Source organism: Peromyscus maniculatus, chromosome 4 (assembly GCF_049852395.1).
Source record: "Peromyscus maniculatus bairdii isolate BWxNUB_F1_BW_parent chromosome 4, HU_Pman_BW_mat_3.1, whole genome shotgun sequence".
Lineage (NCBI taxonomy): Eukaryota > Metazoa > Chordata > Mammalia > Rodentia > Cricetidae > Peromyscus > Peromyscus maniculatus.
The window spans coordinates 86126871-86150457 of NC_134855.1; the positions used below are offsets into that span (position 1 = coordinate 86126871).

The following is a 23587-nucleotide window of genomic DNA, read 5'->3' on the forward strand; positions in this document are numbered from 1 at the left end:
GCACTCTGGAGGGGGCTGCTGTATGCAGACCACATTTGTTGATGCCTGCAATTACCAGTTACACTTTTAAGGATTTTGGAGTGAGAACCTGGCCAATCCCTGCTTTGTGAAATTTCACATCTTGGATTTCTTAACATCTCAAATGACCAAGCGTTTGTGAACCTCGTGAGCTCTATCAACTGAGAGTTTTAATTGGAGCCAAATTGAGTTTGATTGGTAGTTCTTTGTAGCGAGGTCTTGTTCTCTCTCTATTCCACTATCACAGGAATGAAGCCTAACAAATCAAGCTGTTATACCCACTCTGGATACTGTATAGGATTTAAAAAAAAAAAATCAGTTAGGAGCTGAAAGTTATTTATAAAGAATATTTCAAAAATATTTAATACTCTGGCAATAGTTTAGGCATTCAAGAGAATTTATTTTCCAGGTTAATATAAACATTAAAAAGCTTAATTTTGGCTTTTTAAAACAATGTAGTTGATTTTAACATTCCAAACGACGTGGCCTTGACTATTGTAATGTTTCATAAACAGCGTAACCATTTGTTCAAAAGTCATCTGGAAATGATTTAAGAGTGATTGTGAAGCTGAGTGCCCTAAGTAGAAATGAGTGACTTGCCCAGGGTTTTTTCCATGTTAGTTAATGAGGTGTTCCTTATAACACATGACTGGCTTTGGCCAAATTTCACATAGGGATCTGGAATGTTTAGAGTATGGGATATTTAGAGTATTGACTTCCCAATGATATTGAAGAAATGTTTGAAGATATTTACACATCCATTTGTTCTTTCAACAAACATTCAGTCCTGTTACTTGCAAGTCTTTGGGCTTATTAGGAACATAGACACAAGCATAGTTCTGGGGCTAGCTGACAGCATCCCTAGAGTTATATTGTTTGATACCATACCAGTTAGAAGCAGGTGGCCATTTAAATTAAGATATGAATGAAAGTAAAAAATTCAGCTCCTTAGCTGAACTAGCTACATTTCACACAGGTTATTTATTTTTTGTAGTGCTGGTGACTGAACCCAAGGCTTCATACATGCTGTGCAAATGTTCTGCCCAGAACCACATTGCCAGCCCTGAATGACCACATTTTAGTGTCAGTAGTTACTTATGCTTAGTGAGTACCATATAAGCAGACATAATCTCTGTCAATTGTAGGAAATTTTGTTGGACCAAGTTGATCTAATTTTCAGAGTGAATGAAACTAACAGTTTGTACATTGTGTTGAAGAAGTGTATAGGGTGAGTGGAAGCCAAAAGCACTAGATTTACTCGAGAATCTAGAATGCGGGAAACTTCTTTGCCTCCTATAATCATTTCCATTGAGTTTTGTAGGTGTAGGAAGAGGCCAGGTGAAGATAGGTAGAAAGGATACCTTGTAAGAACTTCATAGAATGTGGAGTGGTATGGAGGTAGAAACTTCAGAGGAATTGGGAAGTGATTTGTTAGGACAGGATTGGATGGTGATTCTAAAGACATTTCTTGGATTATGCCCATATCATGAAATGCTTTGAACCAAGCTGGTGTGTGTGTGGTATGGGGGGATGGGGGCTAAATGCTTCCCCAAAAAGTTTGGTTTGATGGGTTTATCAGGAGGAGACTAGAATTTTTAGATGCCACTTACTAAGACTAGAGACACTGGCAAGCCAGTCTGCTTGGGACCTAAACAATTAAGTTTTATAAACATACAGTGACGAATAGGACACATATAAAAAGCCTTTCATTGTGCATAAGTCCTTTCTCAGTACTACAAGAAAGTGAGCTTTATAAAGGCAGGAGCTGAGCTGTTCTGGGTCTTACTCAAGTTCATGAGTCTGATGTTTTGTTGTTCTGGGTCCCAAAATCTGGCCTTCACAGCCCTGTTCTTTTATAATCACTGAAGAATGTTTACTTACTCTTAGAGAACTATTCCATCCAACCTTTTCTATATGGATTAGCTATTTTAGATAATATTGTTGCCAGTTATTTTCACATTTAATTTACTTTTGAAAGCTTTATAGCTCATAAAGATTATTACTCAGTAATATTGTCCTCTAGATTCTGGCCATAAATTCAGCAGATGGAAGGTTCTCAGGACTCTCGATTTTTGTATCTCATCTTCCTAGTCTTTAAAATGAGAATTCTCACAGGACTCATGTAAAAAGAATATCAAACAACTTGTAAAAGTATTCCATGTGAAGTAGGAAATTTCAATAGTTACTGTATGCATGCCTATCTATTGAAAAATTTGGAGGAGAGGTAGTTTTGCTTGGAGGAAGGAATTGGAGTAGGTTAGTATGTCTGTTAGCAATATTCAGAGAAAGCTGGGATTCTGGGAAAACATTCATGCAGCAGTGTCAGGATCTATATTGCCTGATACTGTCTGTAAAGCCACAAATGCTTCTGATTCCCTTGGATTTGTCAGGGCATTGGTAGCCATTTGGGGAATGGTTGAAATTTAGAGTTGTGAAAGTGATTTAGTTAGAAACAGCAGGAAGAATACCAACTACGTTTCCACAGGCTGTCACTGAAAAATCCCTGTAGATATTACAGGGATGTAGCAACAGCAGTAGAAGTCGCTGCCAGCGTTGGCACTCAGTCAATTATTATTGAATACACTCTGTGACTAAGATAATCCTGTCATTTCCAAATACTTTGACTCTGAAGGCTTCATGACACTAAAGGGAAGGTTAGGACTTTGCGTCCCCAGTTCATTGTTACTTGTTTTGTTTAATTTGTTCAGTACTAAATGGAACCACTACTTTAAAAAGGGGGTTAAACAATTCCAACAAGGATGGGTAATCAAATAGAGTATTTAACCACAGCAAGATTTTCACCTTTCTGAAATCTCCATGTTCTCATCCATAATCCACAAAAATATGTTCTGTTTCCTCATAGGACCTTGAGAGCACAGGTTATGTTTTTTTTTTTTTAGCAAATAATAAGCCTACAATCAATGTAGCCTGCCATTATTATTTCTGTTTTACCCTGCAGTAATTGCCTTTTACTAAGACTGAACAATTTTAGTTATTTTTATAAATGGTTTCAGGTAGAAACTATGAAAAAATAGTCTGAGAAATTTCAAATGAATTTGTCAAATAATCTCACTATGTGGTTCAGGGGTGAAGCTAGTAACTGGCTAGTGTTCTCTTTTGATATTGTACTCAGAACTTACCTTTGCCTCCAAACTTCACATTACCTCCTTAACGAAATCTTCCAGATAAGCTCTGTTGACATCCCAGATAAAGCAGAGCTTGTCCTCCATCGCCTGGTGATAGTTCTTTGGTAGCATTCCCCTGTTTCCCTTTGCACTACTCTAGTAGGAGGTCCATTCATGAAGATCACCAGCCTCGCAGTCGCATAGTGAGCCCAAGAAGCCTCGTTACCTGTCTGATTCTTACCGTGTTCTACAATGAGTCATTGGGAGGACTTTCAGACTAGAAAGTAAAGCTGACAAGGGAGCAATGGGGAAGGGAGTTTGCATTACCTAGGACCTAATAGTTATAGGATAGGCCCTTTTAGACCTGTGTTGTTCTCTTGCTTTTGTTTTAGCCCATGTAACTCTTTGAGGAGGTTGAGTTTTTCCTCACAGAAGCACCTTGCTAGGTGACAGAATTCATTAGTAGTAGAGCCTGCTGTGGGACATTGGACTGGCTATGTCTCCTGTACAAGTGGGAAGGCCAAGGAAAGACTTAGTACACCATTTGCTAATTCAATAACCCTTGGTCAACTAAAACACTGTGTTCGGCACTGGGTTAAATGAGATTCTTGGCTTCAAGGGAAAGGAATAGTATATCCCAGCTATGAGAGTTCAAAGGAAAAGGGAAATTACATTTAGCACGAAAGATTAAAGAAGACCTCATCAAAGAGCTGCCATTTCTGGAGAGCCTTGAGGGACGGAGAGAGTTATTTATGAGGAGATAGGAAAAGGAGCTCAGGTAGAGAAAGGGAGACTGGGATGGGGAGTGCAAATGTTAGGTGGAGTAGTGCTGAGTTACTGAAAGCAGCCATGGAAGAGAAACTTAGTGAGGCGTTTGGAGCCAGACTGAGGAGGACCTTTCTTGGTAGACAGAGGAGTTCTTGAGTGGCCGTTGTTGGGTTTTTGAGCCAGGGACTAGTTCAATCAGATAGGGTCTTTATCAATGTAATTTCATAGCAGAGAGCTTAGAATTGAGAGAGGTCAGGAAGATAGGGAGATAATGGAACTAGCTAACTGTTAAGGTGTAGGTGAGAGTTATCAGAATTTGTTTTAGCTTGGAGGTATATGCCTTTAATGCCAACATTCAGGATGCAGGGGCAGGCAGATCTCTCTGAAGCCACAGCCAGCCTGCTCTACACTGTGAGTTCTGGGCCAGCCAGGGCTACATAGAGAGACCCTATCTAAAAAGTGTGTGTGTGTGTGTGTGTGTGTGTGTGTGTGTGTGTGTGTGTGTGTGTGTGTGTGTGTAAATCTGAATTAGGGCAGATGAGAGGCAAAATAGAGTCAAGGCTGTGTCAGATGAGGCAATATCAATAGTACTTCATTTTAGTATTTCCAGGAGTTATTAGAATTAGAGACAGCGTGAAAAGAAATTGTTCCAGAAGAGAAAATATCAAATTTAGTTTCAAGTAAGCATGCTGAGTTACATAGAATATAGATAGGGACATAGGGAGTAGAACCTAGAATAGAGAATCATGAGTGTAGAGTTGAGAGGCTTTTATGTTGAGGTGATTAATGGAAACTTGAGAGTGTAAAAGCTTGCCAAGGGAGAGAGGGCAGAAGAAAGGGAAGGGAAGAGGGCCAAAGACAGCTCCTTGGGAAACACTGGAACCAAGGTGTGGGAAGAAGACATGTGCCAGATGAGAACTGGGGCGGAACTCTTCCCCAGGACCTGTGGAAGAAGAGGTTTCTATAACAAAACAAGGAATCAGCTTTGACGTGCTAGAGAGAGATGCCTGTAGCCAGACGCTGAAAAATGATTTCAGTTAAAGCAGCCTTACAGTTGTTCCAGTAGAGTGGTGACAGTGCCATTTGGGGAAAGGAGCTCATTAAGAGACAGGTGTTTGGGGACTCTTAGTAGAGAGTTTCCGGGTTTTGGAGAGTGAATAAAGCTTTTAATGTCCTCTGTGTGTGGGAGTTCACTGGGTTTAAGACACAAGCACAGCCGAGGCACGGTTGAGAGTTGTTCCCTGGAGAACAGAAATGTCTAAAGGTGGAGTTGCTTCAGCTGGCTTTGGACCTTGAGGCTTAAAGTGTTAGGAGAGTTTTCTCATGTTCCGTGTTGTTCAGTTTTGATTCTCTGCTTTTGTGTTTTGGCTCTTTTCCTGTTGTAACTATCCTGTCTCCATAGAGTGGGGACTATAACTCCTTCAACAGTCCCAGGTGTACCTCTGCATCCTAAAATCCCACATGAACATCTGAAGGACTCCATGCTGCTTTGAGCAGAGACCTGGGAGGACTTTGCCTCCCTCGCCTCTTCTTAAAGCATCCATTCTTTTTGATGGTATAGTCTAACCTGATTCATCAGTCCATCCCTAGTAGAACTATTTAGACTGTGGAAATGGTCCCCCAAAGCGAGCAGAAGAAGCAGGAAGGAAGATATGCTGGGCAGAGAGAAACCATGGATATCTCCGCCTTCTAAAATCCAGCTACTAGACACAACTGCAGGAAATGTTTCTTTAATGGATCAATCTGAAATGAACCAAGAATTGTTGGAGAATACTTGTTGGAGAATTTAAATAGGAAATAATATTAATGTAGCTATTTCCACTAAACTAAACTTTGTTGTAACTGCTTCATATCTCATGAATAGAGGTGATACAAATGTGATGTAGTCTGACTTTGGGGTTGGGAAATCAGAATTTAATAGAGAGCTAGAAGAAATCAAACTTGGGAACTCCAAGCAGTTCACTGGTGAAGTGATACAGGATATAGAAATTGTAGAGACATACATAAAAGCACAGTTTGTTGGTTCCTTTATGTATTTTAATCAATGATGGTTATTGGTTCTTTATTTGAATGTAATAATTATTACAAGTAAACAAAAATATATTTGATTTTCTATTAGCATAATTAAGTTTTCCAACAAGGCAATAAGCTGATCCATTTCTTCTATTTATTGACTACTACATGATCCATGCTTATTCAATATAATATTCAATAATACTGTATTCCATTAGAGGAACTTTGGCTCAGCACTTGAACTTTGCCCTCTCTGTTCACCATCAGTTGCTTTGGGCACTATCTGTACCTTGAAGATGGTCATGTTGGAGGTGCTGCAAATGTTTGGATTGAACATATATATGGATATGAAACTATAAAGTATGAAACAACTCGACAAAAGCTAGATTTTCAAAACTGATTATAAAATTAATGAAAACTCAGTGTTTAAAACATGGGCATATGGAAAGATACAGAGAAGAAAGGAAGACTAACCAATCATTATCTCACCCCTGAGAGATAACCATTGTTGATATTTTGTTATGTATCCTAGAGTTTTTTTTAATACATTCATATACTTTTAAAAATAAAATCTTACTATTTATACTTATTTGTCATAATACTAATATACTGAATTAGCTCTAAATTTTACCACTAATGAATATATAGTATATTTTCATCTCAATACTTCACATTTTATCTAACCAATTTCCTATTGTTCTGGTGCTTATCTATTATTGTAAATAATTTTAGAATTAAATTAATTTAGAGTATTTAATGTATTGTCCTTTAAAATATGTTCATATATTTGCATGCACACACATACACAGAAGAGGGTATCAGGTCAGTTGGAACTGGAGTTACAGGTGGTTGTGAGCCACCTGATATGAGTGTTGGAAACCAAATTCAGGTCCTCTGTGAGAGCAGCAAGTGCTTTTAACTACAGAGCCATCTCCCCAGCCCCTTCATGTACTGTCTTTAATTGTGCTGTTTTTATTACAGCCTGGCATGCTCTTTTCCTAAATTTCTTGAATTGGAATTATATTTGACTGTAGTGGAAAGTTCCAGATAACAGTGACTTAAAGACATGGTGCTTTCTTTTATTTGCATGCATCTGAAATCTGCAGTCTAGCAACCAGGAGCTACTATTAAGAATCACAAAGTTAGCAGAGATGGAGAGCTTAGCATTCTAGTCTGCAGTTCTGTGCTTATAGTGTTCACATCCAGATCATGTAGCTCCTGGAACTGTAGTCATCAACATTCACCTGTCAGAGTAGGAGGGAGGAAGAAAGGGGGGTTAGTAATGTCCCAGTAGGTCACTTCTTTTAAGAAGCCACCTTGAATGTATCATACAGTACTTCTGACATTTCGCTGGCTAGTACTTAGTGACATGGGTTTTAAACAGGGAATGCTGGCAAATACGAGCTCTGATACTTGGACCCAGGTCAGGATTCTGTTACTAGGTAAGAAAGGAAAAATGTTTATTGGCAATGCAGTTAGTCAAAGCAACTTGACTGCAAGCAACAGAGCTCACTTTCCTATTTAAACAGTAGGAGATGAACTCTTATAGTAGAGGAACGGCTCTAGAGCCGAGCCATTCGGTGCAGTTCATTCTGAGCTCTCTTTGCTTTGTAAAGCTTTCCCTGCCTTCCTTTCCCAGACTGCCCTGCTCTTCCACTCCTCACACACCACTTTGTGTGTCTTGCCGTTTTGTGACCCAGGTAAGTCAGAAAGTCAGTTTGTACTGTGCACTCTATTTTTTTCCAAAGGCAGGGCACTCTGTCTTACTTCTGTATGACTCATGGTGACAGCGACCACATTTTAAAATTCACCTTTGTTCACTTATTATTCCTGTGTGCACGAATGTGTAATGTGCGTATGTGAGTATGGGTGTGTATTTCCTGGCTCACATTTGGAGGTCAGAGAACTAGACTTGGGAACCAGTTCTCTCCTACCACCATGGGATGCAGGGATTGAACTCAGAGCATCAGGCTTGGCAGCAAGTGCTTTTACACTCTGAGTCATCTTGTTGGCTCAGTAATTGTATTTTTTTAACTTAAAGTTGGGGGAGAATTTAAGAAAAAGAATTCTCATTTTGAATTTATTGATGCAAGAAATTTTGTCAGCACAGATAGAAATTAAATTCTGCTGAAGCTCATGACTTGTCGCCACTTAAAAGAAATGAAACGAGAAACAACTGAGAAAACACAGTGCTTCTTTGGCTATCTTGTAGTAGAAATGCAGTAAGTACCTGCTGGTTGATGTTAGGTATATAAATAGTTTTAATGCTATATTATTTCCTCACATGGGTATCATATGTGCTTATCACCCAAAGGTAAATGATGAGATGGTTAGAATAGCTTTGCTCAGAATCATAACCATTGCCACTGTTCTTACTGATTTACCTCTAAACTACAGCCTGTTGTGGATTAAGGTGGGCAAGTGGGAGATTCAAAAGGCCAACTTGGCACAGGTGGAACTTAAATTCTAGTTAAATAAAGTTCTTTAGTATATGGAAGAGTAGTAGATGGCCTTCATACCAGGTTTTAGCAGGGATGTAATTATTTTTGTTATAGATTACTTTAGTGTATAGCCCTGTGTGTGTGAGACACAGAGAGAGAATGAGAGAGAATTTCTTCCTTCTTGCAAAGACAAGCTGTTTAAAAAATATTAGCAATCGTTCGTGAAAAAGATCTAAATATGTATATGTTCTTAAAACGTTGCATTTTTACACATGCTTTGTTTCCTTGCTTTTTGTGATAGGGTCTCATTACAGAACCCGGGGTGATCTACCAAGTACTTGTTTATTCCAAGCTCATCTCAAACTTGTTATTCTTTTGCCTCAGCTTCTCGAGGGCTGGGTGGCATGAGCCACCACTTCTAGCTTATACACACACACACACACACACACACACACACACACACACACACACACATATACACATACATACATACATATATACATACACATACTTTCTATATACATATTTTATATCCATATATACACCACCTCCAGCTTTTATATATATATATACACATATATACATTATATATACATGTTTTTAATAGTTGCATGAAGATAAAATCCTTCCTGAAGATGTAAAAAATGGGGATAACAGAGCTAGAGATGTTGCTCAGCATGCCCAAGGCCCTGGGTTTAAGCCCCGGCACTGGGATTGGGGTGGGTAAAGAAGAAAAAGCAATAGGGAAGTAAGCCAGGCATGGTTAGTAGACTTCAGAGTACTTTGATCTACTGTATCAAATGAGGTTTAACCCTGGTAGAAAGAAGGTCCCAAGGGATCTAGAAAGAATGCTGCTTAATTATTGGCCTTTTTTGTCCACTACAAAAGTATTTCTTTCTTGTGGCTGTCTTGAAGTTAGTGGTAGAAAACACCAAAGAGCAGTGTTCGGCTTCTGGGATTCACATTGTTTTCTAGGATTTGTGTTATTTAACAGTCCTGTAAGACATTGGGCTGGACATGTCAGGGGCAGATGCTCAAGTTCTCCATTTGTTAAAAGAGGAGCCACTGGTGATAAGTTGTTGAGGTTATTAAGGTGCTTTAAGGGCCACTGTAATCAGATAATAAAAAGGACTAAAGGAGTCTTCAACTTCGTATTGTCTGTATTGAGACCAGATAGCCTACAGGGAACCAGCAAACCCCTCGAGGTTTTGTATTTTTCTTAGAAGCCCCATAGTTCTAAATACACTGTCAGAGCTTCACATGTAAGTTAATATACAGTTTAGGATTAATAATAAAAATATGTTTTATGCTGTTGAAAATGGTTGCTAGCATTTTACATCCTGTTTTCAAATAATGTCTAGAAGAGTGGCACTCACCTCCTGTCAGACACTTTCTGGTGGCCATGCTTGCCTAGTTCAGTCTTGACTTAGAACAGTCTTCTCTACAGGAAACATCACAAGCCGATGGCTTAGTCTATTGTACTTTGTAAGCAGTATGACTGATACTGGCCATCTGCCCACTTGAGGGAATCAATGGCATTACAGGGGAGGCGGCCTGGACATGTTTGGGGATGAGCTGGAAGATTTTCTTTTGCTTGGCTTCAAAGGTAGTGTAGAGAGAAGCAATGGAGCAGGAGAGATGCCTTTGTTGAGAGCTGAAAAGTGTTGATCAGACCGAGGGGCAGTACTGTGATACTTTTCAGTAAACATTTCACAGGAGCGCAGCAACAGGTTGAAATCACCTGCAGTATGAAGGTGAGAGACAAGAGTGGATGGCAAGCTGTGCCGCCTACTTCTCACCTCCCTACAGTATGAGAAGGGCTGTCTTTGTAAAGCTCTCTTGTTTGTTCAGTGAACATGTTTCCTGCCCCCCCCCATAGTTGCTGTGGTACCCCTGTCCCTTCTTCACCCCATGTCTCCTCAGAACAGCTGCTAGAAGACTTCAGCCATATTCCCCTCAACTCAGTAAATATCAAGTCAGCGTACAGATTGTAGTCTTTATTCTCCTAAGTCCTGACTAGAATTCTAGCCACCATGAAATTTATATAATGGCCCTGATGCAGGGTTTTTGTACAAATAACACCAGTTGGTTTACTCTGTATTTCACAGTGGCCCCTCTCCTTTTCTTTAAGAAAATATTTATGTGTATGTGTGTGTAACTGAGTGTGTATATGTGCACCACATGCATGCAAGAACCTGTGGTGGTCAACAAGTCATTGACTCACCAAGAACTGGAGTTCAGAGATCAGTGTGAGCTGTCCCGTGGGTGCTGGGCACTAAACTTGAGTCCTCTGCAAGAGCTGTGAGTGCCCTGAGCTGCTAAGCCATCACTGTAGCCCTGCCTATCCTGTCTGTTTCAGTGAAGAAGTCCCAATCGCTTGGGTGCACTGCATGAAGGTATCAAGCCTCGGGCCTACATTTCCTTCTGACATGTGGCCGGCTTATTCATATCCATCATTCACCCATTTCCCATGTTCAACCTACGTTATTTCTGTTCTCTCTTTTCTGGCAAATGGAAGTTTTATGTAGTATATTCATTAAGAGTAGATAACATCTTTGAGAACTCTTATGCCCCCTCTAAGGAGCTCCTAATATGAATCCATGGTGCTTATGAATAATAAACATAAAACTGATTCATAAGGACATTCACACTGCACCACTTGGTCCCTGTTCCCTGGAATGGCTCCAGGTGTATTGGGAGAGCATAAGCCTAGGGAACTGATGTCTCTCTACCATCAGCTCTTCCTCTTTTCTTCTCTCACTCTCTCTCTCCCTGCTTTCTTTGCTTCAGAGACTCTTGTAGTAAACAGGGTAAATAAGACCTGCCCTGAGGTAGACTGTTTGAGGTCACTATTTGAGGTGCTGTTGGACTTGTTTCAATTCTTCGTGTTTGTGTACACAGTACAGTGAGTTGAGATACTGCTGTTGACCTGTGAACTGGTCTTTCCAACTTTTAGCTCCTCTTTAGTACTTGTAGCATATATTAAGAGAGGTGACAGTTGTCCTGGCACCCGCTACCTTAAAGTCTAGCCAAGTACTTCTTTCCTGTGAAGAGGGTGAAGGAGATTGGGGGAGTAGAAATGAAAGAACAGAAAAGGAAAAATAATCGGGTAGCTCTCCAGTTTTCTTAAGAACCAATATTATATTTTCCGAATCTTATATTGGGCCTTAGTTGAGGCATTATAGCATATGTGCCATATGCATGGTCTCATGCAGGAATATAAAACAAATGTGATTTAGTCCCCACTCATAAGGAACATCATAACGCCATAGAGAAAGGTGGGGGAGGTGAATAGTAACTAGAGGTAAACTAAGATGCACCAGTGAGAAAGTTTGATTTAAGACTCCTGTGGAACCCCACAGGAAGGTGATGTCAAGTGGTTTCATACTGCTAATACTCAATGCAAGCAGTCAACATGATTCCAGTTGGCAGAGGTTGGAACATGGGGATGTTACAGGTGAAGAAAGATGGTGTGAGTGGTGAGTTGTATAGGGAAACCCTGGTGTGTTTGGATGTGTAACAAGTGCTAAGTTATAGGAAATAAGAACAGTGGATTAAGATGTAAAAGAAGAAAGTTATGTTGAAAGTCTGGCAAATTCAGCAGGGGAGGCTTTGAGAAATTTATTAGAATTGTACATTTAAAAATTTAAATCTCAAGTATTGTATATTTTAAAAATATTCACTTTATGTGTTTGCCTACATGTATATATGTGCACCACATGTCTTCGTAGTGCTAAAAGCCAGAGATGGAGTCAGATCCAGATCCCCTGTAGTGAGTTATGGATGGATGGTTGTGGACCACCATGTGGGTGCTGGGAACTGAACCCAGGTCATCGGAAAGAGCTACACGTGCTCTTAACTGTTGTCATCTCACTAGCTCCCTTCCAGTATTATAATTAAGTAGGGTGAGGCAGAAGTCTTGTGGGAGTTCATGGCAGTAATCCAGATAAATAATAATGAGAGCCTAAACTCATACAACAGAAAGATTGGGAGTGTGTGGCTTGAAACCTCGTAGAGCTGTTCTCACTGTCTTGGTAGCCAAAAGCTACTGGGCACACAAGTGAGAGACATGATGCCTGGGACTGTAAACATGAGTTTGCAGAAAAGTAGCCACGTCTACCCTCCCTGCTCTCACCTTGAGATTTCCTTAGAAAGTAATAGCCATTGAGAAGTATACTAATAATAAAGATATTTTTGAGGGATAAAAATTATGAATGTCATTGTTTAATGAATTGAGAAGGTTTTCTGAGACCTGCAGCGAGGCTCCCGAAGTTGCCTCTAAGACAACTGTTGTCTGTGGCACAGAAGTACAAACCCAGGCATGGAATGGGAAGTCACTGGTCTTTGCTAAGACATCTTTGGTTATAATTCTTCCCACGTATCAGCCACCTCAGTTTTACTGGAAAGTTACTAAAACAAACAAAATGGTAATAGACTGCTCTAAACTCTGCATAGTTCTAGTAAAAGTCCCTATACACAGGCACCGAGGGGTCCCTTTCTCATCCCCTCCCCTCTGGGCGTCTTTGGCTTCAAGAAGCATGTACTGTTAATCTGCTGGGAAATCCCCCCCATAATTGCAGTTCAGAGCTGCTCATGCAGAGGCAGAGCTTGTCAGCTTTGGGCTTCTGGGCCAGAGCTGTTGATACTCAAACAAAGCTGGCTGTTAGCTTGCTCAAGTCCATAGTGCTCCGCCTCTCCTCTCCGAGAATGATTTCCTAATCTTTTGGTGACACCACAGAAGCACCTCAGGTCAGGAACAAGTTGATAAACATTGCAAGGCAGCTCGGCAAGCACTAGAATGCTGGCTTCTCCACTTTGTAGCTGTATGATTTTTGCCAAGTCACCTAACTCCTCTGGTGCCTTAGAAAAGCTGGGTTGCTGTCATGATGTGATGGAAGTGAAAGAACATCTACATCATCCCATCTGTTTTGACCTCTGAGCCTGGTAAGACCTTAGGTGTTTGTCGCCTAAGGATCTGGGCGCTTGGCCCTACACCTGTCCCTTTGCTTTTGACTGGATGCGAACTTCAGGATGTGAGCGCTGAAGCTGCAGAGTGTATCATTCCTTAACACAGCAGCGTGGTAAACTTTGGGAGATGCGTTCCTGAAGGCTCCACACAGTGTGTTTACTCCCGAGAAACAAAAGTCGTCTGTAGCATTATAGCCCATCCACTGCACACTCATGGTGTTTGTTTCGAACTCTGGATTGTTAGCTTGTGTTTCAGGATAAGCCTCATGCACAGGGCTCATTGTATCATTTTTATTAACGATAAGTCCAGGAGAAGTGGAATGCTTTTTGAAACCAGGTCACTTTAGTATTCACATAGTTTATAAAGGGGCAGAGACTTGGGGGGAAAGGAAGCAAATATTTTGACTAGTGTGGTTAAACAATCTTTTTTGTTGACAAGTTAAGATAATCAGGTGTTCTGCATTTTGCCACTTCCTTGATGAATTAATAAAGCACTCTCTCTCATGGTCATGGCACAGAATGTTAAATTCCTCAAGGGAGGCCCACAGATATCAGGACAGTAAAAGCTAATGTTAGAGGCAAGAGGTGAAGGATCCTGGAAAGCTCACTGTGTTTATAGGATTTCTGTTTTGGCGGATGCTAGCTTTTAACACAAGTCTTAAAGACAGCTGGGAGGAGCCGGGTTACAAGACTATTTGAGGCTCTTGGGGAAAGATGGCTACTGCCTCTTATGGCCCTTCTGGTGCAGTTTGAGCTTTGAAAATGTGGTCTTTCAAATCCTGTGTGTTACAATTGTGAACATCCTTAGTTGGAATTTAATGAGGGAGCTGGAGTGGAGCAAGCCCGTTCATTGCTTATGTGGAACTTGCGCAGAGGTGGGCTGCAGGAAACTGTGTATTGGCACAAGGAGTGTTTGCAAAGAACTTCTTAGGCAAGCTCTCAACTACATCTCTAATGGAGGGGTGGAGGGGGACATCTGAGAATACTTACAGCTAGTAAACTCCTAGCTGAGATGTTTGTACCTAATTGATAGGTGTTTTTTTTGTACCCCGGGAGTGGGTTTCTCGGCCAACGCAATAAGCCAGATCAAGCTGAACTAAAAAGTAAAGAACTAGGTTTAATCTGAGCAAAGCACTCCGATGACTCTCAAGTCCCCCAGAGGTGAGGCAGGGGAGGGAGGAGGAGAAATCACAAGGCAGGTCTAGTGACCTGAGCCTAAATACCCTGTAGGTGTGGTCTTGAACAGCTCCGGGGGAGGAGCTGCCGCTTGTCAGGCTCTTTGAGAGGGGTGGGGTTTGGGATGGGGGTTAATGGGACCAGAGTGGAGCTTTCAACTGAACATCAATGATGTGGCATATTCGTAGGTGGTAGTGAAAGTGTGATGTGTACTCCATTCTGAGAAGCATTTGTACTTGGCCTGTGAGACTTGTGCGCAATAAACAACCAGAAGGTAGCCTGTGACCACGTTTAGTTTTGTGCTGTATTTCAGTGTAGGTCAAGGGAAGAAGTACTACTATTGGATATTTAAAGAGTGGAGATGAGATTATAAGATGAAGGGTTTAGATAATGTAGCATTGAAGCTGACTGTTTTGGGACCAAGAGGAGAAACGTTTTGAAATGATTGCATTGAAAAGGGCTTAATACTGTCTTCTTCACTTTCTTTTTTTGGTTTGGTTTGGTTTTGTATACTAATTCTCAGTGGTGAAAGGCTATGATGTTTTTAAAAAGGAAACTATGAATTCCTAAAGATTTATGTTTATTCTTTCTAGCCGTGTTTGTAGGCAAATGTCTGAATATGGTATGGCACATGAGCTGCAGGTGCCTATGGAGGCCAGAGGCGGGAGAGCCTCCTGGAACTGAAGTCACAGGAGGTCGTGAGCTGCCCAGTGAGTGCTAGAAATTGAACTCAGGTGCTCTGCAAGAGCAGTGCGAGCTCTTAACATTGAAGCCATCTCTCCAACCCCTTAAAGCTTTATTTTGGGCAAACATCAATGCATAAATTAGGCAGTTGTCCACCGGAAATGGTTCAGCAGCTCCACTGGGGAAATGCAAGAGAGGAGATTTTATTGGACCAGCATAGAAGTAAAGAAAAAGGTGCCGGGCGTGGTGGCGCACGCCTTTAATCCCAGCACTCGGGAGGCAGAGGCAGGTGGATCTCTGTGAGTTCGAGGCCAGCCTGGGCTACCAAGTGAGTTCCAGGAAAGGCGCAAAGCTACACAAAGAAACCCTGTCTTGAAAAAACCACACACACAAAAAAAAAAAAAAAAAAAAAAGAAGTAAAGAAAAAGAATTTTTTTTTTTAAATCATGAACACGTACATAGTTATTGTTGGCTACTTCTAGTTCATTGAGCTTAAGTGCTGTTTTCTTTTAATTTAGGCTTTTATAAAATATAGCTCAAGTTTTGCTAGTGTTTGCAAAGTAAGCAAAGTTTAAGTCACTTATCACTTAGTGAGACAACTTGTTGGCTTTGTCTACTCAGAATCATTAGGCCGTGGTACCATTTTAGATGGCATTTAAAAGACTGGTGATATGGAGTAGCGTGTTGTGAGAACCAAATTATAAGAAGCCTCAGAAAGCATGTAGTACAGTTCCTAGGATGAAAGGGCACAGTGAGTGGCAGTGTGTACACCCCATGTTGAACCTGTGGCTTGCCTGAGGAGCCAGCATTGGTACGTTTGGCTCTGGCTGAAATTATTTATCGTATGTATCTTTGGGCTTTCTGGGCTGTTTTACTCCACCCATCTCCAGAACATATGTCTGGTTGTGGACCGAGCTCAGGTGGAGTCAGGTTTTCTAATGCTGTTGGCATTTTAAGTGGTACAAAAACCTTAGAAGAAAACAAGGCTCTTATGGCAGAATTTCAGACCTTCATTACTTTGAATTTTAGATAGTGAAGATGTTTTCCCTGTGTCCCTAAAATCAAGGTAAATGTAGCAGATTAAAGAAGGGGGAGAGGATGTTGTATGTTTAGCACTCAGTAGCAACTAGAACTTGATTGTGAATGAATAAACTAAACGAAGCCCAGGGATACAGGATGTTTACAGAGTGACCAGAGAGAACAGAGGAAATTCTTTTCTTTTCTTTTAGATATTTCATTTTAATGTGTAGAAGTGTTTTATCTATATGTATGTATGTGTACCAACATGTCTTCCTGGTGCCCTCAGTCATCAGAAGAGGCCATCAGACCCCTTGGAACTAGGGTCACTGATAGTTGTAAACTGTCATATGGGTTCTGGGAGTCAACCTGGGTCCTCTGGAAGAACAACCAGTGCTTTTGATAGCTGAGCCATCTCTCCAGCTCCTGTTTTCTCAGTTTTGAGATAGGGTCTCACTGTATATCCCAGATTGGCTTTTAGCTTGAGATTGTACTGTCTCAGCCTCCTGAGTACAGGCATGTACTATCTGACTGGAAATAGACCTTCTTGAAGGAAAAATTACAAATTTTGTTTTATAAATTAAAAAATTAATTGAAACTAAATTGTAAATAGTAGTATCTAAAGCACCCTTTGAATACATGGGAAGACTATTTTTTAAAAAATCAGTTACAGAATCCGTCTGCTTGAAAGACCTACCCTGGTAGACTCAAGAAGTGGTGCGTACTGTACTCTGGCAGAACTGCCAGTTAATGGTCCATATTTAGCAACAGTTTTCCAGGTTACCTGTTTGCAGGTGATTTTATATGAGTTTCTGCCTTACCTCCGTTTGGTTTTGTTTTCCTTTTTTAATGTTTCTGAGCTATAGGCCTGAGGAAATGGGATGAAAAAAAAATGAGCAAAGGATACAAGGAATTCATAGCCTTCTTTATTCTCTTTACTCCCACTTAAATTTTCTGTCGTAGAGTTTCTTTAAATGTCTACTCTCCAGCCTTGATTTGGAATCTAGGCTCCCGACAACTCTTCCTTTTTGTCTGGAGTGTGGTGTCCTGGGTGTCTGTGGAGATAACAAGCTGACTTGCCTCCTGAAAGCATTCTTCCTTGACAGACTGGTTCGCTCCCCTCTGTGTAAACACTCCTGTCTGCTGACTAGTAGTCTGTATTGACGAGGCCCTCAGAAAACACTGCAAGCTGCAGAGTGACCCTGAATAGCAAACTTAATTTGGCTTAATGTGTTTTGGCTTGCTTGACCTCACCAGAATAAAAATGTGCCTACTTAAATTATTGTATTGGAAGTTAAAAAGAAAAATTCTAGACATACTTAATTCATTGGAAGAATCTTGGGACTGCTTTAGCAAGGGTTTAAGTCCCTGTTTAATGTCCTGTGGTCTTGAGAAATGTTTAGTATAGAGTTTTAATCACAGTTAGGTTACCGTGGATTCTGAATTTTAACTCTGAATTAGTTTTTTTTTTTTTTTCTCTTGTTACTTTTTTTCTAGACAACTGGCTGGCAACGACCTTTCTTTTATCCACCCCAAAGCCTTGTCTGGGTTGAAAGAGCTCAAAGTCCTGTAAGTATGCAGTTTTCAAGCTTCACAGCTGGCTGTGTATTTTCTTTCTGCAGAGTCAACATGCTTGGAGCTAGGTTAAGCACAGTTTCTTTTAGTTGAGGATTAAAAGGTTTAAGGCATGGCCAATGGGCAGTGGAGCAGGCTGGAGGTTGGTCTGGGCAAACTTGGGTCTAGATAACGAAGGTTAAAATTGTAAATTGTAAGTATTCCGATCTCCAAGGCATCACAGACTTTCCATGCTGCTAATGTATTTAATCAAAGCCACATTTAAACTTGATTGGTAGGGTTTCACTTCTACTGACTTTATAGCTATAGGGGTTTTCGAATTAGTCCACCCTAAAGGGGGAGAGGTTTGTAACTGCTTTACATGTTAAAAAAGCATTTTAGAGCTGAAGAAATTGAGGTGCCCATGATTTATAAAGATAGTCAGAGATCAGAAGAGAAACTTCTGGCCATGCAGGAGCTTGGAGTGTGACAACCTGGAGATGGGGTGGGTTGGCAGCCACCCTTTCCTCCCCTTTCGTCACTACTGCTCAGGCTGTCACCAGGCCTTTCTGATTCCATGCTTTTGGGTGATCCTCTTACAAGATGTGGTGACAAGCGTGGCTTTAGGTAGAAATGGAAAGGATTTCGTTTTCTCAGAGAGCTTTCTGCCTCCGTTGTCTAGGTCCCGGCTTTACAGTGACTGAGGGGTAATAATGTTTCCTGCAGGCACCGAAGCCCGAAACCATTGCGGCTTCTGCCTAAAGGCTCTCCTCGCATACTGCCTTTCTCTGGCTAAAGCCCAGGTTTCTGGGCTCTGCTTTCTTCTGCTTTGAGAAGGCATTAGAAATTCTGACAGGCTTGTTAATTAGACACCCCAATGAATTTATTCTATATCCTAGTGAGCATCCTAGGGTGCCCAGGAATGAAACATCCCCTGGAAATGCAGTCACCCAGCAGCAGCATTAAGAAATGGCCTAGGGTAGCAGCATCCATTTCATTTCTGAGTTTAGAGCAAACACTTTTTTACACTGTGCAGTTTTCTCGCTCTAGATGCTTTCCACTCCATACACCCCGCTTTCAACACCTTTAGAAATTTTTTTAGGGAAAAAAAATATGACTCCATATTCTTCTATGAAATAAAATAGTAACTATGACTTATTAATCACTAACCAAAAATTTTGTTCCAGAACACTCCAGAATAATCAGTTGAAAACAGTACCCAGTGAAGCCATTCATGGACTGAGCGCTTTGCAGTCTTTGTAAGTACTGTTTTGTCTCCTGCATTCTTGGGTCATTGGAGGGCCACTGTCGCTGCTCAAGAGGAAGGGCTGGGAACCCAAGGCCAGATGAGCTTTTATCCTCGTCCCTGAGATGAAAATGGGGACGGCCAGTTGCTGTTATTAAAATATTCTTTGGTGAGGCATAAAGTGGTCCTTCAGTGTACTTTCTTGACTCAGGCTTGGGGGACGTCTATGAGTGTAGGGTGTACATGGCTGCTGATTGTCTGAAACCAGAGTTAAATGTGCAGGAGTTCTGGTGTCTGGTGTCCTAACAGCCACTATGATTCTGGGTTAGGCAATTCAGTAATTGGTATCTGTGGAGTTTAGTGTCTGACCTGTGGGCTTGAAATACATATTGGGGATAACTTGGCTGTCTGAGCTCCCTCCTTTCCCAGGTTTTTTCTTTTTTGATAAAACTTTGGTTTTATATGGCATATTCAGGGTTTTAATTCTTGGATTTTTCCATGAGCAGTCATTAAACTTTGAGTGTTTTTTTAATACCACTTTATTTGCTTTTTTACATTCTTCATATACAAAGAACTTGGCTTTTATATGATTCTAAATGCTTTTCTTACATCGGCGTTCTTGATAAGTAATGAGCAAATGACTGTAGAGAGAATTTTAAGTAACTTGCCCAATAGCACATAGCTAGTAAAGGCACAGTGGGGATTCAAAACCAGACAGACCTGTTCCAGAAGCCTAATTAATCTGAATTTCTTAGCAGAGATACTAGTAATCAGTGTGAAATGAATGTTAGAGTGAAAACATACTAATAAAACACATGTTGTAAAAGTTAAACTTTAAATCATGTCTGTCACAAACAAGGAGTACCCTGGGTGTTGGCCATTGAAGTTTTAGTTCAAATAGAAGTTTAGATTATGCATATTAAATAGTTTACTTTACAAAACGGGGGAAGTTATGGAATAGAAGGATTTGTTGCTTACAGAGCACATTTGACTCAAAATGAGTTGCTTTTACGGAACTATTTGACTAAGTAAGCTCTGCAACTAAGGAGGCATTTGGGGGGAGGGGGTCTGATGTCCTCCAGATCTGAATTCATTAAATGTCCTAAATAGGCCCTGTTTTCTTTTGGTAGTTTACAATTAATTGATTTGACTTTAAGACCTTCACATTGAATCATTGTTTTCTAAGACTTAATGATCAAAGGATCAATTATTTTGCCTAGTTCTAAGGCAAAAAAAAGAAAACTAAAATCTCATTTTCAAGTTCAGGACAAAAAAATTACCAAGAAAATGTCAGCAGATGGTTTCTTACTTGTGGTCAGCACGTACATTCAAGAGCATGTGGTGTTTGTTAGTAAGATGGGTGCATTGAAGTGGGGCTGGTACAGAAACTGGAGTTAACCAAAGCTCAGGGTGCTCAGTACTCGATGCATGGTTGCTAAAATTATTTCAAATTGTCATGAGAATAAAAAGTCAACTCAAAAAAAATTCACCCCCTCCCTGTGTGTATGTATGTGTGCATGTGCATGTGCATGCGTACACATGCTGCTTTCCTATGTAACAGAAACTGTAGGAGGAGCTCTGTATCAGGCGTGCTGTATTTAAGAAAGAAGTGTTCTTGGGTTTGTTAGCATAGTGGGTGTTGTGGTCAAGTGAGATATCATTGAAATTCTACCCTGGTGTAAAACAGCCTTATCAGCGTTTGAGTCAGTTTTCAAATCTGATCTTCAGACCCGAATTACGGTAAAGATTTCCTTGTGGTTTCACCACAGACCTTGAAAAGAACAAAGTTCATTAGGCGTTGAAATTGACCAGAAGGTGTTTGAGATAAGTGCATGCTTGATGGTGACTAGAAAGTCAGAGTGGATTGTAAGTATTAATAAAAAGATAGCTAGTGTAACAGCCTCTTACAAAGTCATTACCAGAGCACAATATTAAATGGCAATCAGAATGAACTCTATGCTAGTTTTTCTTTACATCGAATTTATAGTGAATATTAAAGGATCTCAAAGATGAAATGCCCTTGGATTTCTTAAATATTTTAAAAGTCTGTTACAATATTTGCCCTATTGAAAAGTTAGAAAAGAGCTTTTGATTACACAGAATATTTGTTTATTGATCACAGATTGTTTCAACACTAGAACAGTTATAGAACATGGAGTCACAAACTGTGCTCCAAGCCAGATTCAGCTGCTGGTCCTTAATAATCCAATTAAGAAAGTCAAATCAAAGGCGTGCACCACCACCGCCTGGCTCATCTCTGAGTTCGAGGCCAGCCTGGTCTACAAAAGTGAGTTCCAGGAGAGGCGCAAAACTAGACAGAGAAACCCTGTCTTGAAAAAAACAAACAAACAAAAAAAAAACAAAACAAAAAAAGAAAGTCAAATTAACAGTGGGAAGCAGAAAAAGGAGATTTATTCAATGTGGCCACATTGGAAAGAGGAACAAAGAGATCCACTGAGCCCACAAGTCCTATCTTTGGGATCCTGAAGTGAGATTAACGTTTAAGTGGAAGGCCACTGATCAAGCAGTCAGTCTCAGGGTGTGGTCCTGTTGGTCACTGACTCAGCTTTGGGCTTTGGTCAGATCCCACAAGGTGACAGGTTGTTAGAATGGTGTGAAATCTTCCAGGCCCCTTACAGTAATATTTTTGTCACTATAATTTTATTTAAGGCAAAAAATAAATAAAAGATGTGAGTTTTAAGGCTAAAATGCATTCCTAAGAATTGACAATATACATTTTCAAGATAAATATGGTTAATATATTGCTAACCTTTTAGAAAGGGATTTTTTTAGGACTTAAAAGTAATATATACATACTGTATGGAGTTTTGATAGTAGGACATTGCAGAAGCTTAAATAATCCCTCCATTCTGTGAGATAGGATGCTGCTTAGCATCCTCTAACAGTCCATTGTCCTGCTTCTTGGTCTGTTAGGATGGCTGTTAATAGTGTAGGTCACTGGGATACAGCCCCATTTCTCTGTTTTGGTTATAGTGTTAGAGACTGAACCCAGAGCCTTTCAAATACTCATCAAATTGTCTACCACCAAGTTACAAGAAACCACATTTAAAATTTTTCCTTTAAGTTTTGATCTCAGTATAAGTCTTTACCCTTATGGTGTGTCGCTGATGCCCACATGAATTGGGTATTTAAACTCTTGGATCCTTTGTTTTACAAGACTCCACAAGTACTATTTACCCATTTTAGCTTCATATTCCAGTGTGCCATTTTCCTATAGCTCTTCTGTTTGTACTCTTACTTGTGTGCCCTTTTCTGATTTTTGAAAACTTAGCCAAGATGGCATCTGTGCCTCCACCACTGTATTACTTTCTCACATAAATGAGAGTTTCATTGTTTTCTTACTTCAGACTCACTTGGTCGATGGTGTATGATGGGCAATTCATAGCAAGGTGTGTCGCTAGTACTGAATGTTTACTATGTATGGTATTTGTCATATTTAATGAACATTTTACATAGGAGACTTGATTTCTGTAGAGTATGGTTGGTTTACTTAGAAGTGCCTCTGGGCATTATTAAATATAAATACAATTTAGCATCACTGATTAAAATAAGTAATTTAAACACTTAAACTGCTAGGCATTATTAAATATAAATACAATTTAGCATCACTGATAAAATAAGTAAATTAAACACTTAAACTGCTGAGAGAAACTGGGGAAGAAATTTAATTTGTAATCAAAATACAACCCAAGTCTCTCTCTTGACCTATGGGGCCTGTATATTCTGGACTCTGTTCACAGTCACAGGCATGTTTCCCTGGACCCTCCCTCCCTCCACCCCTGTGTTCTCGTCACTCTGACCTTCAGGGAGCTGGGTGGTCTTTCCAAGCTTGTCTCTGTTGGCCTTGATCTTTGCCTAAAACACTTCCTGCTCAGCTTCTGCTTGCCCTTGCTAATTCCTTAGGCTCCAGTGTAAATATCATCTTTTTAAAGATAATTGTCTGAACCGTGCACATTTTTGGTAGCTCCTGCTGCTCCCAGTGTCCATCAGTTTTTATCCCATCCCTGTTTTTTACTTGGCTGTTCACTTTGTCATTTATTACTCTGTGCATCTCCCACCCACAGAGTGTCTCATACCATTTCATCTTTTATGTCTAACAAGATGTCAGTTTGAATGTAGCGGGAATTGCAGCTAATCAAATCATCTACAAGTGTAATTCGGTTACACTGTGTGGTTAATCTCTATGACTATGGTTAGTGTCTCTTCCCAAGAATGGGTTCCTGGAGGTTATGACTTGTATCTGTGTGTTTAAACGCTTTCTTATCTATCCATTAAAGCATAAATAACAGCTAGACAGCTAAGCAGCTCTGTGTCTAGTACATTGCCAGTCTGCTATGTTGAAGATACTAGTATCTTTTCATGCATAAGCTCTAGAAATACCCAAGGAATATACAAACCTAAAGATGTTTATGGCTAGTGGAGTTTCCTATGATCTGTTTTCAGTGATGATGCTATCAGAAGATGCCCATTATCTAATATCTGCCCACGAGGACCCATGGTCATTAGCCCTTGCTAATCTGCCTCAGGACGGAAAATGTGTGGGCTGAGAGCAGGTA

The 23587-nt window shown here is 40.3% G+C and overlaps 1 protein-coding gene across 2 annotated transcripts in view; it reads left to right on the forward strand.

The window, feature by feature from the left end:
* Lgr4 (leucine rich repeat containing G protein-coupled receptor 4) overlaps positions 1–23587 on the forward strand; it is a 98762-nt gene that overhangs the window by 57236 nt on the left and 17939 nt on the right. For both annotated transcript variants that reach the window (XM_076570254.1, XM_076570255.1), the window contains exons 3-4: positions 17708–17779; positions 18952–19023. In XM_076570254.1, coding sequence (XP_076426369.1) covers positions 17708–17779; positions 18952–19023 — 144 coding nt within the window. The remainder of the gene's footprint in view (positions 1–17707; positions 17780–18951; positions 19024–23587) is intronic.